The 17,963-nt window shown below is 42.2% G+C and overlaps 1 protein-coding gene across 19 annotated transcripts in view; it reads right to left on the bottom strand.

Annotated features, from left to right (window-relative positions):
• The window catches only part of MAGI2 (membrane associated guanylate kinase, WW and PDZ domain containing 2), a 1,141,222-nt gene that overhangs the window by 367,648 nt on the left and 755,611 nt on the right, over positions 1 to 17,963 (bottom strand). For all 19 annotated transcript variants that reach the window (XM_075926597.1, XM_075926590.1, XM_075926502.1 and 16 more), the window contains one exon: positions 14,176 to 14,386. In XM_075926597.1, coding sequence (XP_075782712.1) covers positions 14,176 to 14,386 — 211 coding nt within the window. The remainder of the gene's footprint in view (positions 1 to 14,175; positions 14,387 to 17,963) is intronic.

The following is a 17,963-nucleotide window of genomic DNA, read 5'->3' as shown; positions in this document are numbered from 1 at the left end:
GTAATTATCTTTAATATCTCTTGAAAACACCATATATTAATAGCAAATTGCGTCTCTTTCCAGCTATGTAATTTGCACATTAGTGTGAAATGCCTTCAGAAAGAGGTATTTACCATTATACAGTTCAAGTTAGTAGAAAGATGGAGCACATTTGGATTTCTGCATTCAAGAAGGCACACAATGAAAAAGTTCAGGCAAGGAGAATATATAAGACAGACAGAGGTCCAATATCTCACTGTAATTCTCCTGCCTTTTTGATATTTTTTTGTTCTAAATGTCATCCTTTTACTTGAATCTCTGGCAGGGCTGTTGATGTGTAACATTTTTCAGATAGCTTTATACTGACTTCAAGCAGTTTAGTAAAGATGTGTGTGGGTACAAGTGACAGGAATATAAGGCAAAGAATTGCAATAATGTAGTCCCTCTTCTGTTGGTAGTAACTCAGACTTACTGCAGACAGTTTACTACCTTACAGTGTTTCTAGTTCATTAAATCCAAAGTAGGTGTATTTTGATTGCAAAGTGTGAAAGTGGAAGAAGAGGTTCTGAGAAAAATAGAACTGAATCATATAGTTTGGGAGGAGGGTGAAATTTCAAAATATAAACCCCAAGTTTGGTGGGTTAGGCTAAAATAGAAATCTGCGAAGTGGGGGGCAGCAGAAACCTTGGAAGAGAGGATGAGAATAAGAAAGTGAAAAAACAGAACTTGAGGTCTGACTGTTGCCTGCTTTTGGGAATGTGGGGGTATTAGCAAACAGGTAAAAATTGTAGTTATTGTGGGAAATAAAGAGGAAAGATATAAGAATAGTAAAGAAAGTAAAAACAATTTGAACAATTTGAAAGTTTGCAGATGATACCAAACTGTTTAGGATAGTCAAGACAGGAGCAGACTGTGAGGGACTCCAAGAAGATCTCACCAAACTGAGTGATTGGGCAACAAAATGGCAAATGAAATTTAATGTGGATAAGTGTAAAGTAATGCACATCGGGAAAAATAACTCCAACTATACGTACAGTATGATGGGGGCTAATTTGGCTACGACAAATCAGGAAAGAGATCTTGGAGTTATCGTGGACAGTTCTCTGAAAACTTCCACACAGAGTGCAGCGGCGGTCAAAAAGGCCAATAGGATCCTAGGAATTATTAGAAAAGGGATAGAAAATAAAACCCAGAATATCTTACTGCCCCTGTATAAAACTATTGTACGCCCACATCTTGAATACTGTGTACAGATGTGGTCTCCTCACCTCAAAAAAGATATTTTGGCCTTGGAAAGGGTTCAGAAAAGGGCAACTAAAATGATTATGGGTTTGGAACGGGTCCTATATGAGGAGAGGTTAAAGCGACTGGGACTTTTCAGTTTAGAAAAGAGGAGACTGAGGGGGGATATGATAGAGGTCTATAAAATCATGAGTGGTGTGGAGAGGGCTGATAAAGAAAAGTTATTTATTAGTTCCCATAATAGAAGAACTAGAGGACACCAAATGAAATTAATGGGTAGCAGGTTTAAAACTAATAAAAGAAAGTTCTTCTTCACACAGCGTGTAGTCAACCTGTGGAACTCTTTGCCAGAGGAGGCTGTGAAGGCTAGGACTATAATAGAGTTTAAAGAGAAGCTGGATAAATTCATGGAGGTTAGGTCCATAAAAGGCTATTAGCCAGGGGATAAAGTGGTGTCCTTGGCCTCTGTTTGTCAGAGGCTGGAGAGGGATGGCAGGAGACAAATCGCTTGATCATTGTCTTTGGTCCTCCCTCTCTGAAGCACACTCTTATTTAAAAATGCATGGTTAGGGATTTACTGAATAGCGGTAGACTTACGCAATTACTTAACAATAAGAATCAATTTAAAATCCTCTGTTGAATTGGGACTTTATAGAGCTTTTAATAATTTTGTATGAAAAGCATGAATAGGCATATTTACAAATGATCCAACAGAGCCAATTCATATTGACCTTTACAATACAGTGCAAGGTTCATCTCTTCTCATAAACATTTTGCTTCAGGTGGGGATTGATGAAGTAAGGCTTCAGGGTTTAAGGAATTTTTTATAACAGCTTTTTGGAAAAGAGAAAAAAATGAAAAAATGTTGTGTGCACATAAAAACCAAGGCAGGTCACGCTGATCAGCTTTGTTTAAAGTCGGGGAAAATAGGCATAACTGGATACTTCTATTTGCTTGTGCAATTTACAAATAACTATTTTAATTATGTGTTCTCATTCACATATATCCTAAATCAAATACAGGCAGTCCCCGGGTTACGTACAAGATAGGGACTGTAGGTTTGTTCTTAAGTTGAATCTGTATGTAAGTCGGAACTGGCGTCCAGATTCAGCCGCTGCTGAAACTGATCAGTTTCAACAGCGGCTGAATCTGGATGCCAGTTCTGACTTACATACAGATTCAACTTAAGAACCCCAGCCATCCCTAAGTCAGCTGCCGCTGAAACTGATCAGCGGCTGATTCCAGGAAGCCCAGGGCAGGGGCTTCCTGTAGTCAGCCACTGGTTAGTTTCAGCAGCGGCTGACTTGGGGATGCCTGGGGCAGAGCAGCTGGGGTGCTGCTGGGTTGGTCCAGTAGTGCCGCCGCTCCTCGGCGCTACTGGACCAACCCAGCAGCACCCAAGCTGCTCTGCCCCAGGCGTTCTGATTCAGCCGCTGCTGAAACTGACCAGCAGTGGCTGAATCAGGACGCCTGGGGCAGAGCAGCTGGGGTGCTGCCGGGTTGGTCCAGTAGCACCCAGAGCGGCGCTACAGGACCAACCGGCAGCGCCCCAGCTGCTGTACCACAGGCGTCTGGAGCAAAGCCGCAGAGCACGGGGGCAGCGGGACAGCCCAGACGCGCCGTGGCTGTCCTGCTGCCCTCGGACTCCGCGGCTTTGCTCTGCTTTGCTCCCCGTCCCCCTGCTCTGCAGACCAGAAGGACGGGGAGCAAAGCGGCGGAACACGCGTCTGGGCTGTCTGCTGCCCGCGTGTTCCGCCGCTTTGCTTCCTCTCCCTGGTCTGCTGGAGACCAGGGAGAGGGCCCCGTTCGTAACTGCGGATCCGACATAAGTAATGTAGGGGTTGGACTCATATTTAGATGTCTACGTTTGGAAATTTGGAACTATATATAATAAGAATGTTGCAAGGAAGTACCAAGAACTGTGTGTGAATTGCACCTCATAACATATACAGTTGAGCATCAAATGAAAGTATGTGCTTCCTGTTTTTTCTCTTAAGCCTATCGATGTTACCTCACCTAGGCAAACACAGTCACACTCCTATTTAAAAAATGGAAACAAACCAACAAACTATGCTCTGTAGATCTATACAAATCCATGCTCTATAGATGAATCATCTGAGCCATCTTGAGAACTTTGTATCTGAAAGCTTTCCTCTAGTTAGATCTAGAGGCAGTGATGTTTATTGTATCAATGATTTACAATAATAAAGTATAGGTATCCTTGTTATCAGATTGCTTTCTCTTCCATTCTAATTCTGCCACATTCATTCCAATGGGAGTGTTATGATGTATGGTCTTGCTTCAAAATGTAGTTAGGTTAGTTTGAGGAAAATTTAAGAAAATATTCTCCCCTGAAATCTAAATCCCCTGAGTATACCTGTGAAAGCTAAAGAACCTGAGATTACTTACAGCTTGGAGAGTTGGCGTTTAAATGAACATTTCACAAAAACCTCAAATGTAATAGTAACTATGCTGTAATGACATTTTTTTCATCCAGTGTGATTTACATTTTAAATTGCCTGTTTTTATCTATAACTTAATAATCAAGAAATGGTGTTTACAGTTCTTTAGGAAGATGGTGTTAAAAACAGGGTTTTTGTTGTCTTTTTATCTTTCTTTCACTAAAGCAAATGGAGTCTCTTTTATGCCATAAACCAAACTGACTCATAAACAAAGAGGCAATTTAACAGCGTCCCCACAGCATGGCATCCAGGCTTAACCCTGTAAAGTCTGAACAATACGAGGAACCAAATCATCAAAGAGGCCATATTTCATTTAGAACCTTGTAAATAATCGTGTATCTCAGAGGCTGAGGAATTCTGTGTTCTAACACATTATTCAAAACTAAACCTTACATTTTGCATATATTTATTGTGTTCTTTTTATCTAGTCTGTACTTCTGATTACTCTGCTGAATGTAACAGACTGGTGCAAGTGAAAGATGGTGATTGCTACAGTTGTAGTGTAGAAAAGAAGCTGCACCATCAAAGGAATTTATGGGCAGGCTTTGCTTTATAAATGGTAGAGTTATGTGAATTTACGTTATTTCTTGTGAAATATATGTTTATTTTCAGCTGAATTCATTCCAGTAGTTCTGGTCACTACAGTAACTTAGAGTTTTAGTTAAAAAAATAACAAATAAATCATGCAGCTTTTCTTGCACAGAGTTAAAAAAAAGTTTCATATTATACAGTGAACTAAATCAAAGAATGCAAAAATGTGCAAATAATTACATATGTGCATGAGCAACAGCTCAGAAGCATGTTTGAGCTGTCCCCCGGGAAAACTAGTATGTGCCCTGTCTGTTTGGGAGAAGTTACTATGTTTATTATTTTTTCTCGAATAAGCATATTTTGCCCTTTTCAGCAAAGATCACTTGTGTTTCAAGAATTTCTGCTCTTTTCAGTCTTGCATACTCTTGAGGCTAACAAGAGTGTTAGTCATATTATTAGCACATGTAGAAGTGCAAGAATACACTTTGGTGAGTTTATACATTTGGTGAGTTTATACATTTTATCAAAACATCATCACAAAATTGTCTCTAAATTAAGAATCTTCGAAGGATGCTAAACCATCCTAACAGCCATACTATACTAATACTAAAAAGTGAAGTTTTATTATATTGCTTGGAAAGCCCTCTTAAAGCAAAGCATTTCTTTTCTCAGTGGTGCTGTCATTTGGGGATATAGTGATTTTTCCTCTGTTTCTTGTGAGCTGCACAGGCAGCCAAAAAAGCTAACATGATGTTAGGAACCAACAGGAAAGGGATAGATAATAAAACAAAAGATGTAGTGCCACTATATAAATCCACAGTACACTTTCACGTTTAATACCACATGTACCTATGGGCATCCTATCTGACAAAAGATATGTTAGAATATTAAAGGTGCAGAGGAGGGCAAAGAAAATGATTAGGGTTATGGGATAGCTTCCATATGAGGAGAGATGAAAAACACTGGCACCGTTCAGTTGGGAAAAGAGTTGATTAAATGGGGATATGATAACAGCCTATAAAATCAGGAATGATGTGAAAAAAGCAAATAGGAAAATACACATAACACAAAAAACTAGACGTTATATGAAATTAATAGGGAGTATGTTTAAAACAAACATAAGGAAGTATTTCTTCACACAACACAAAGTTGAACTCTGGAATTTGTTGTTATATAATCTTGTAACGATTCAACATATTATTAGATTGTGCTTGAACAAAAAAGCTCACATTTCCTGTTGGGAAGAATTTCAAACAGGTCTATATGAGGAACTCGCCACGTTGGAAAAATTAGCCTTAATGTACCTATCCAGAGAGCCAACTCATGGTCTCTGCTGAAAGACCTGCACAAGTGGCCTGCCATATTATTCTGAATACTTGTAAAGTGGACCTTTGAGATGAATCATGATGGCTATACAAAACTGCCAAACCTGTATCATCTGACAGAGATGATTCAATCTGTGTCTTACTGTCTGTTCATATACAGCAATGCTGCCTTGTTGGCCATAAGAACAAGTAGAATCTTTCCCCTTATGTGGGGAACGAAAGCCCAATAGGCCAGTCAAGGAATCAGCAATCTTTGGCATGTGGCCCATCAGAACATGGCATGACCCAATGGATCTCCCAGCCAATGCCAGCTGCGGAAAGCAGTGGATAGCATGTCCCTGTGGTCACTTTGCCTATAGGTTTCCCCTCAGGTCCCATTGGCTGGGAACGCTGAACCAGGAGCTGCAGAGGGCCGGGCCCATGGAAAGTAAATAAATACAAAATGTGTCTCGGCCTACCAGGTCTCAGATGATCCTGAGCACAAAAGCGACGAGGAGTCCTGTGGCACCTTATAGACTAACTGAAGTGTAGGAGCATAAGCTTTCGTGGGCAAAGACCCACTTCGTCAGATGCATGTCTGACAAAGTGGGTCATGCATCTGACGAAGTGGGTCTTTGCCCACGAAAGCTTATGCTCCTACACTTCAGTTAGTCTATAAGGTGCCACAGGACTCCTTGTCGCTTTTGCAGATTCAGACTAACACGGCTACCCCTCTGATACTTCCTTCCAGATAATTCAGATGTAAGGCACAGGAAGATGGGCCATGTAATGGACATGTGCCACACATCTCAAAGCACAATAGTTACGATGAAAAGCTAATAAGCATTTTTTCTTCTTTAAGTAATTGCACATGAGGTGTGTGAGAGGGCACCTGCCCTGCACTGGTCCTTTACGGGCAAAACTCAGGCCCAGAGCAGGGGCTGAAAGCAAAGACTTAGCTGAGGCCGTTAGGGCTAATGAGTGCCCAGCTGAGGGCTATATAAAGATGAACAGTTTGCTTCAGAGGGGGGAGAGCAGTGAAGAGCTGCCAGCAGAGGAAGCAGGAGGCTCCCAGGAGGGAGAACAGTATTGGGGTGGCCAGGAAGGGCTAGCAGAGTGCCAGCTATGGGGCTCCCTGGCTGTAGGGCTTGGGGCAAGGCACGGGGCTTGGAGGGTGGTAGCAATGCAGCCCAGGTAAGCGGGACAGCAGAGTTACACCCAGTGCCAGTGATGAGCAGCCCGTACAGACTGCAGCTTGCCCTGAGATGGGCTAGATGAAGACAGTCGGTGGGTAACTGAGGCATGGTGGGGAATACGCACTCTAACAAGGTGCAATTTCGTGACTCTCAGTGTTGGTGTCTTTCAAGCAGTAATAAGGAAGTAGGATCAGAGTTTATGTACATATAAACCGTGTCGTAGCTTGACCAAACTTGGCATCATCCTTAAAGCAGTGGTGCACAACCTTTTTTCAACCACGACCCCATATATTTGTGTTGCGACCCCCAAGATAATCTGAGCAGCATGGTGCGGCGCTTAGATCTCGGCGGCCAAGGGCTGGGCCCAGCTATTGGTGGTCCCGCGGTGTGGCGCTTAGATCTGACAGGCTGGGGGATGGGCCCGGCTATTGGTGGCCCCCCAGGAAGACATCTGTGACCCCCGGGATGCACACCACTGCTCTAGAGTACTGGGTGATGGCATAATGGGAGGAAAAAGTATGAACCAAAGACCAGGTTCCTGCTTTACAAATATCCTGGCAAAGGACCTGATTGAGGAATGACCTCTGAGATTGCCTGTGATCTTGTGGAGTTAGCAGTCAGCATGTCTGTCAGAGAAATGCCTGCCAGATCATAACAAACACTGATACAGGAAGTTATCCAAGACGGAGTTCTTTCAAAAGAGACAGAAAGGCCTTTCATTCGTGCATGTCCATAAACAGGTAGGTGTATCACCACAACAATTTGGTTCAGTCCGTGTAAAATGCCAGTGTTCTTATAATGTTTAATGTGTGTAACAGTAGAATGTTCCTATTTGCATACAGTTTTAGTTAAAATACAGATATCTCAACTGGCTGATATGGAGTTTGGTGCTACTTTAGAGGAAAATGTCAAATGAGGATGTACAAATACCTTATCTTTAAAGAAGACTGCATACATTGATTCAGATTCAGGTGTCTGCACAGTTCATTGACCCTTCTAGCAGAAGTGAGAGCTTACAGGAAAACCACCTTCCACAAAAGGTATAGTAAATACAACACTGGTAATGGTTCATGGTCCCATAAATTGCAACAAGGCCAAGATCAGGTTCATGGGGAATAGGTTCCTTGATTTGTGGATACAAATTTTCAAGGCCCTAGAGGAATATGATTGCCATATCATTAGGAAATACTGAATGGTTATCCATGTAAGACTGAAAGCAAATATTGCTATCTTTATAGAAAAACCTTTATAGGTGAACCTTTATAGAAGAAATTGTTAAGCCTTGTTGAGTTGCTATAACTGCAATAGATAGTTTAGTATGAGTTGAATTGAAGACTGGATTGGTGAGATTCTGGTTTGACAGCTCTAGACAGAACCACTTCAATTTTGACAGGCAGGCAGTCCTGGTTGAGGGCTTTCTATTGCTTAGTAAGACATCATAGACTCGCTCCTAGCAAGCCTACTCCATGAGATTTAGCTGTGTATCTTACAGGCTGTGAAATGGAGGGTCTGCAGGTTCAGACAGACAGCCAAGTGTAATCTTGGGAGATTAAATCGAGGTGCAACTGGACTGAAACTGGAGTTGCCAATAACAGGTCCAGTACAGTAGAAAACCAGTGCTGGTGGAGCCAGAATGGAAGTGTTAATATAATCTGGGTTTCAGCTGACTCAATCTTTAATAGCATTCTGAGTAGGAGTGGAATTGGAGGGAAAAGTGTATTGAATCTTTTCTGTCCAGTGGAGCAGGAAAACATCTGTGAGGGGCGTGGACTGAGGGAGCAGTATTGATGACATTTTCTGATAGTCTTGTTTGCAAATAGATCTATCTAGGGCAGTGGTCACCAACCAGTAGACTGGGATCTACCAGTAGATATTGGAGCCTCTGACAGGTGATCCTGACTGGTTTGGCCAGGAAGCTCTCAAGCTCTGGTACATCAGTTGCCCCTCCACCCACTATCATGCTGCTCCTGCCTTCTGCTTTGTAGCTGCCCCTGAAAGCCTCCGGCTTGCTGTGCAGGGTGTGGGAGGGAGAAGAGGCAGGGCTCTGATGACAGAGTGTCCCTCCTACCCCTACTTCTGAACCCTATCTCCACACATAGAAAAGGGGAAGGAGGGAGCTTAGTAATGTAAATCTCTGTCACTCTAACACACTGTGTGTGGGTCAGTCATTCTCACAAACATACACTGTCCTTCACTCTCATCTCCCAACCCAGCACATCTGTGAGAGGGATTGTTACTTTTTTACTGCTTGCAAAGTGGGTTATTTTTGGTTTAGGACTGGTCTGTGCCTTTCATAATTTTCATTTCTCTCTTACACTTAAATGTAATTCTTTGAGGAGTGAGTTCTAAAATGCTTAACCTGTTGTGGCTAGAGTAATTATCCCTGTGGTCATTGCTGCTCCTGAAAGTGGCTGGCATATCCATGCAGCCCCTGAAAAAGGTGGAGCAGGGGATCTCCACATTCCATCCTTGCCTGCAGACACCACTCCTGCAACTCCCATTGATCAGTAACAGGGAACTGTGGCCAACAAAAGCTATAGGCTCAGTGCCTGCACGTGAGGGGCAGCACATGGCACCATAGAGCCATTGCTGTCCATGCCAACTGCTTTTAGGAGTGGTGCAGGTCTTGCCTTAACTCCACTGCTCCACTACCTGGAAGCCATCTCAGTTAAACAGTGCTCTGCCATAGCCTGCTTCCTGAACCCTGGTCCCAGCCCTGCACCTCCTCCTACACCCAACCTCCTGCCTAGATGTGAGTTCCCCTGCACCCAAACTCGTTTCCAGAACTTGCACCCTGAAACCCATCCTGGATTCCACTCCTCTGCCCTGGAATAAACCTGGAGCCCCTTCCACACGCTGGAACCCTTGGCGTAAGACCAGAGCCTGCACCCCAACCCCCTACCCAGGCTGGTGCAAGTGAGTGAGGATGGGGGAGGAAGGGAGATGGAGTGAGCAGGGTGAGGCCTCAGAGAAGGGCCAGAAAGGAAGTGGGGGAAGGGTATTTGGGTTTGAGGTAGATCTTGAATTGCACTTAAATCGAAAAAGTGATCTTGTGATTAAAAAGATTGGAGACACTGATCGAGGGAGATCACCACTGTTGGAAAATGCATCTGGCTACATCTGAGCAGAGAGACCACTTGTAGGGACTTGAAAATGACCTTCTCAGGCAATCTGTTAACTCCTCCGCATTGCTAGAAGTTAAAAGATGTTGAGGCTGATTGAATTCAACATTCCTACTTCTTGGTAAGAGAGTAATGAGTAATATTTACTCTGAATATCGAGGTAAAACATTTCTATGGTGTTCTCTGCATGAACAAGTATGTTTCCCACCTAGACATGACATAGGAAGGCCTAGAAAGCAAGACAAACTATCCTGAACTCTCTGAAATTCATGTGAAGAATGAGATCCCTTGAAAACCATAGGTCCTGAGTTTGGAAGGGTGAGCTCCCCACCCAAAAGCCAATGCATCTGAGACCAGAGTCATCAAAGAGTAAGGGTGGAGGACATAAATATTTGCACAAACATTGAGAGGTTTTAGTAAAATTAGAAGCCAAAACGGTACTGTGAGCACAGTGTTAGGATGATGGAGACTTTGGCAGTAAAATAACACCAGCCACATCTGGAGGGGCAAGTGCAGATTTGCATGTTGTTCTACATAAGTGCATAAGGCCAGGAGCCTCATACAGCTTGGGTTATTGTGACTGGATGAATCTTGAAGTCTGTTATGAGAGATTGAATAGCCTGGAATCTTGACTCTTGAACACACTGGCTTAGGTTAAGTTCAATACTATCCCTATAAACTCTATCTTCTGCACCAGGCAAAAGCTTTTGTATGCTAATCAGTAGGCCTAGTGTTTTCAAGTTTGACTTATGAGTTTCACACTGGTGTAATGAACAGGAGGAGTGCTGACCAGCACCCGGTGTTTAAGGGGTTAAACTCAGATAGCTAGCAAAGGTGTTGTAAGAACCAATCGAGATATAGCAATGAAATCTGAATTGGATATAGATTCCTTGACTGCTTTCTTTGTGTGGGAGAGAGAACACAAGAGTTGAGAGTCACCACCCAGTAGATTGGGATCTACGGGTAGATCTTAAAGCCTCTGACAGGTGATCCTGACAGGTTTGGCCAAGAGGCTATCAAGAGCCTGCACTTCAGCTGCCCCTTCACCTCACTGCTGTGCATCTCCTGCCTCTTGCCTTAGAGCTGCCCCTCCCCCTGGGAGGTTCCTGCTTTCTGTCCAGGGCAGGGGAGGCAAAGGAGGGATGCTGACATGAGGTTTACTGGGGTGTTGACAAGGGCTTCCCTTATCAACCGCGGAGCGTCCAGACTACCGCGCTGTGCCGCCAAACAGCTGATTGGCACAGCGCGGCAGCCATTTTGATGTAAATGAACTAGCAATTATTTAAATCACCGCTTCATTTCCCTATGTCTAGAAACCTCATCTACATGGCTCCGTTGACGGAGCCATGTAGTCTAGACATACCCTCAGAATCCTAGGCATTCCCCAGTGTCAGGTGTCAGCGTCTGAAAGAAGTGGGAACTGACATTCTTCTGAATCAGAAAAAAATATTAACAAATGAGACTTATGTTAAATTACCACATTACTATATACAAGAGAAAAAAATGCAAATCCCCTGAAAGAAAGACCATTTGCAGAAGCAAGCCACCATGTACTGACAACCAATCATGTGTGGTAGGAGGAAATGAACAAGGGTTGGGGTGGCTCTGCCCTGGATACCATCTTGCAGAGAGAACATGTGGTGCCTTGACAGATACCATTAAGGAAAAAAATCTCTAACTCTGGTGCACTGAAGTGGATGGACATCTTCAATCACTTACCTTTCCCACCAGAAAACATAATACAAGCAATGGCAATTCAATCTTCCTTCCAGTTTTTCCTCTCTAATGTGCATTGCCCAGAAAGAATTGTGACCAAGAACCTTAAGAACTGGCAGCATGCTCAATTCTGTACCATCAACTCTTGTGAGGACTTACAATCTCTCTGAACCTAACGCACTGATGTCATAATATACATCTATAAAGACTGTCATGAGAGGTATCAAATTCAACTCATCTGATGAAGTTGGCTTTACTCATAAAAGCTCATGATCCTATATATTTGTTAGTCTCTAAGGTGTCACAGGACTGCTCATTTTTAAAGTTACAGACTAATACGGCTACTCTTCTGAGACTATATATCAGATTGGTCCTCATAAGCATTGTGAGATGTATGTATGGTTAGTATAGAAGGAATTTTGTATAACAACTAAAAATAAGTTTTAAATTATGTAACCAGGAAGAGTTCACAAACAGTTTTTTTCCCAGAAAGTAGATAAGATGTATAACTCTCTGTCACATGCAAATTAAGCCAACACAATAGAAGTCCCATTTGCATGTGAAGTCAACAGGAAAAACATGTTGTAGAGAGGGATGTGAAATCAACAGGGGAGAACACTGGAGAACATTCAATGGGAGAGGAGAATCCTATATGGGAGTGTACTTCAAAAGGGGCATTTCAAAAGTTTACTGGACTATAAGAGGAAGGGAAAAGGACCTCTTTTTTATCCTTTCACTGAGGAAGCAAAAAAGACAGTGCTTTGTCCATTCATGAAAGTTGGATCCTAGCCATGTGGGCTAGTGATTCTAGGAGGCTGTTTAGGTGAGAAATTGCTTTACACAAGAACTTTAGCCTGCTAAAGTTCAGATAGAGTCTAAAAAGTGAATTATATCTTTTGTTATACATGTAACCTGTTGCTCTTGTTATCCTTGCTCACTTTCTCTTAAATCTTAACCTAGTAAATAAACTATATAACCAGTAAATTCCAGTGCTGTGTTGTCCTAAGGGATCTGATCTGAGTTGCACCAGTTAAGCTGTTTATACCCTGTCTCTTTCAGAGACAGCTTACTTGATCATTTCTGTGAGTATCCAGAGAAAGGGGATAGATATAAGTGTGCCATTTTGAGAGGGCAGGGGACTGCTACAGACATGTGTACCAGTACGCTGCTTGGTCTTCTTCCCTTCCCTCATGATCAGGGAGCAAGAGGAAAGTACACATCTTACCTACATAGCTCTCCCCCCTCAAGCTGGTGAGGGGGAGCCCAAAGGAATAAATGACATAAGTTGTACACTTTACACTTGCATCTTGATCATGAGGGGAAGAGGAAGAAGAACAAGCTGCATCCCTGTATGCACAGCTGTAGTGCCTCTACCCTCCTGAAATGGTGCCATAGGCTAAATACTTCAGAAGGGATGCTGGCAGACAGGCTTGAGGGTTGGTGTGTGTGTGTGTGTCACTAGATGCACAGAGAGGGTGGAGTTTGGGGAAATGTGGAAGTAAGTGCTTTGTCTGTGGCCAAAAACTGTTGGTTTTAGCGAGCTGAGGTACAGAAGGCATCAGAGAAAATTACTTCATGTGAAGGGCGGGTAAGGTACCTCAGAATGTTAAGTATCTCTGGGGAGCATCATACGACAACACTAGGAGGTAAAAAAATAGCTGTATCTTTATATTAATTCAATTTCCTATCCTAATATGGCTGCCATTTAGGGCACGTCTAGACTACATCCCTCTGTTGAAAGAGGGATGTAAATGAGCCTGATCAAAAGTGCAAATGAAGTGCAGATTTAAATATCCTGTGCTTCATTTGCATATTTATGTCCGATTGCTGTTTCGAAAAAGGGTATTTTGAAAGTGAAACGGCAGTCTACACATGGTTCTTTAGAAAATAAAACCCTTTTTCGAAAGCACCCATATTCCTGAAAAAAGGAGGCGTGCGGGTTCTTTCGAAAAGGGGGGAAAAGGGTTTTTTTTTCCTGAAAGAACCACGTCTAGACTGAAGTTTCACTTTCAAAATACCCTTTTTTGAAACAGTGATTGGACGCAAATATGCAAATGAAGTGCGGGATATTTGAATCTGCACTTCATTTTCACTTTCGATCAGGCTTATTTACATTCCTCTGTTGACAGTGGGATGTAGTCTAGATATAGCCAAAGTGACAGACACAATAGCTGTTTAAAGACTATCAGTTCATTTTTCAATGGTCACTGAACAGTGATCAGAAACTTTTGATTACTATGTGGATTTGATCCACTGACTTAGAGATTTTCCAGATCTCATTATCCATTTCTGAGTCATTTAGGTGTCTTATTTTTAAATATTATTTGATTTGTATACTTCAGTTTTATCTGTAAGTTTATATTCTATCTTTTAATTAAAATTTAATTTTTTTAAAGAACAAAAAGTAAGAATCTAGCCCTTACCCTACAGCTTATATGAGCATGAAAGGCTGACCATCTATGGAAACCAAAGCTTTTGACTGAGATGAGCTTTTCTTAAATACAGATCAGTGTTTTCATCTTTGACTACTGCATTATATAACATCCCAGTACAAAACAATTTCCCCATACACAGTTAGACATACTCTTTTCAATAGAAAGAGAAAAAAATATACAAGACTCACTCAATAAAGTAGACTTCCCCTTTTTCTGTATAAGCCATTTCCCAATTATCAGGCAATGGGCCCAATTCATCATTCTCTTCAGGTTTTGTTTGCTTTGTTACATCCATATTCTCCTTTGCTTCTTCAGGCTGACTGTATACTGGTGCAGGATAAAGCTGGGAAGAAATCTCACCTGAGGCACCTGTACTCTTCTCTTCATGTTCACTTGATTCTACAAGAGGAGAAAAAAGACTTTCTTATCCCTGTGTTTGGAATTCATTGACATAACATGGAGGATTTCAGTGTGAAAGTCTGTAACATTCTGGAAACTTCAAGTCTTGAGACAAAAACAAAGGTTTTATTGGGTTTCCCACCAACAATTTTCTTTTTACCTAGATTACAAAGCAACAAAAACAGCATCAAAAACAAGAAAATAAAGAATCAGGTATATAAGGCCAAAGAAGCTTTTCATTGCAGGGGTTCTGTGGAATATTAAGTGTATTTGCATATTTTTGGTTCTCCTCCTTAAGGGTTTTTCCTCTTTCTCTCCCCTGGATTCTCTCAAATCAACTGGTAACACTGATGGGAAGGCAGACTTTTATCCACGGGCACCATTTAAGGAGGATAAGTGGGGGCAGCAGCTGTGCGCTCTAGGACACAACTTGCTTTTCATCCTGTTTCCTGGATGCTAAGGGAATGAGGGAAAAGTGCTTGCATTCCGTGCAGGCCTCTCACACCTGGCTGGTGAGCTCCCTTCCTGGCTGCTGCCCCCCATACCTTCCCAAAATGATGCCCTTGCTTTTATCCAGTAATACTAGTTGTCATGGGTCCACAGGATCAATGCTACACCCTCAGCATTTGGAAATGTCCCTTGAAGTAATCTCTTTGATGTGCCAGATCACAAGGGATCTCACTTGGTCTTTACATAGCCTCACCCACGCCTGAGATTGAACCTTTGGGCTTTAGCACTCCTGGTGGAGAGTGGTCCACTCTTCAGGGACTAATACACGTCACCAAGTATTTGTAAGAACACTCAAGTTGTGGTTTCAAAACAGTAGGGTTTATTAGTCACCTGGAACACACCATAAGAAGTCCTTAGGTTAAATCATGGCCAGTTCTCATCCACTGACAGCCCCAGTCAAACTGCAATAAAATCCATTTTCTGGCTCAATTTTTCTCAGAGTTTGGCCTATTTAGTCAGTCTCCATGTGAGTGAGCATGACCTTCTTCCAGAGTTCACTCTTATTCTCTCTCTTTGCACCTCTCAGTCTTTAATTTTCAAAATGGGATCTCATTCAGCTTCCTTGCTGAGATGCGGAGAAGTCCATGAGTGAGTGTATTGCATTGTCTCTCTGACCCTCTTCTTGATATGGGTTGGTCTCAAACAGTTCTTAATAGCACTTCATTCCACCTCAACCAGGAGGTGACACACATGCCTATATCCCTTTTCTTTTCTGCTCTGAGTGCAAATTTAATCCTTTCTCCCCCACTTGGTAGCCATTGTAGTCTAACCTACAGATTATGCATTAATTATATTAATTACTTAAGAATTCCCACTTTGGAGGACTAATGAGTTCTTGTCCCAGCATTATTTAATTATGCAGTTGGGAATCCTGATGTGCAACTCGCACACTATAGGAACTCTTCTATATTTAGTTTATAAATAGTTTACTATAACTTTTATCACAGTCTCAAACACTCCAACTCAGTAAGGTAAATAGAGATACTACAAAATGTACATCCGGACATCCACAGTCTCACATCATTCCTTGCCCAACAACCAGAAATGTTAGCCATCATCTTCTTCACCACCACTTTCACCCTTATCCTCAGTGGCCATCATTCTGAGACCTCCAAAGGGCTACATTTTTCTCTCTCCTACTGCCTGTAGGCTGGGATAAAATTTTTATAATATGTTACGCTGACACCGCCATGCCTGAAAAATATTGTATACGGGGCTCTGCCCTTTTCCTTATTTGCATTTCCTCATTTAAGTAATGTTGTGGTGTCCTTTTCCCATAGGTTAGCATATCAATCATCTCAATTTATTATCATGTACATCAATTTGTTGTCATAGCCATCTTTTGGATCTGTGGATGGTAGCTCATGATCCTGTTGTTATCATGTGCACCAATTTGTTGCCATGACATTTTGTCATTGGACTCATGTTCCTGTGGTCAGAAATTACTCTTAAATGTTCTATTTTTAGCTCTCAAATTTTAAGGTTTTTCATTGGGCTGTTTATCTGCACCAAAGTTCACGGGCCTTAAGCCTTATGCTAGCGGAGAGAGCTAATTGCTTACAGGATAGAGGCAGAAAATAATGAAGGCAAGCTAGCTCTATGGACTACAGCATACAATATATGGGGGGAAATGCACACAAGCATCATAATTGAACTACATAAAATTCCCACTTTGTCACACTAGCATCATAAAATGCCTAGTTCTAAAAGTTATATGCCCATAATGCAGACAACCTACTGTTTTACTAGAATAAACAGAAAGCAAATTCTTTTTAATTTCAGAAAAATTATTCTATATCAGGATGGGGAACCTCAGGCCCGGTGACTTTTGGCCCCCACCAGCATTGGCGAACCTGCACCAGTGCTACAGTCTCCCCACCGCCCTACCAAGGGGCTGGAGCACACAAAATCTACTAGGCTGCCCCCCCCCCCAGCTCTAATATGTGAGGGGATATGGGGAGTATCTTTTTCCTTCTCAGTCAGGGGCCATGTCAGTGAGGGGTTTTTTGTTTTTTGTTTTTGCTTCTCACTTGTGTGTGGCCTCCAACTGATTTTTCTGTGGGTCCGCGATCCTCGACTCAAAAAAGGTTTCCCACCCCTGTTCTATATTATATGTGAAACAAGGTAGGTGAGGTCATGTCTTTTGTTGAACCAAATATGGTTAGTGGAAAGTTTCAAACTGAATAGAACTCTTTTTTCAGTCTAGAAAAGGAAGCAGAGAGCCATAGCTAAACAGAAGTTCGAATAGATGGTTAAGTAGAAGAGGATTCAAATATTGGAGGTGGTCACTTAAAATGAAGTGGGCTATTGGGGATTAGATTATTATGCATCTACAGGCAATTAAGAGTAAAATGCAGTATGGTATGCTACAAATTATTATAATGAGCCATAAAACCAGTGCCCCTGTTTTCACATTTTGGTTCAAGGCAGTCAGGCCTGGTTGTAGAAGTGGTAGTCAAAGCCAGACATAAGGTTGGACCCCTGAGGAGAGTACTGAAACCAAGGTCCAGAGACAGGTCCTGGGTCAGAACTGAGGTTAGAATCCATATAGGGTTGCCAGGTGTCCGGTATTGACCCGGACAGTCCTGTATTCTCGCCTCCTGTCTGGTAAAAAAAATTCAGAAAATACTGGACACCTAAAATGTCCAGTATTTTCTGATTTTTTTCCCGGCCAGGAGGCGAAAATCCCAGGTGCTTACCTGGTTCTGCAGGGGAGCTGTCTGGCCCGGAGCAGGAAGGCAAGATAGCGGATGGCCGCTGGCAGCCTGTTAAGGTAAAAAAGCCTCAAAAGCATTTCTTAAAGGGGCCATGCTGGATTTTTTTTTTTATTTTAAAATGTTTTTGCTTAATAACTCTCAGGGTCCTTTTCTTTTTCCTCAACAACTTTGTTCTCCCCACTTTTTTTAAAAAAACAGAATTTTTTTTTACCAGGGTTAAGCCATCTGGTAAACCTAAATCCATAGACCAGAGTTCCTCAAACTACGGTCAGGACCCCATTTAAATAGGGTTAACAGGGCCAACATTAGATTTATTGGGGCTCAGGGCTAAAACAAAGGTCCAAGCCCCA

The sequence above is a fragment of the Pelodiscus sinensis genome, chromosome 1 (genome assembly GCF_049634645.1).
Source record: "Pelodiscus sinensis isolate JC-2024 chromosome 1, ASM4963464v1, whole genome shotgun sequence".
NCBI classification, from domain to species: Eukaryota; Metazoa; Chordata; order Testudines; family Trionychidae; genus Pelodiscus; species Pelodiscus sinensis.
This window is presented reverse-complemented; position numbering and strand designations above follow the sequence as displayed.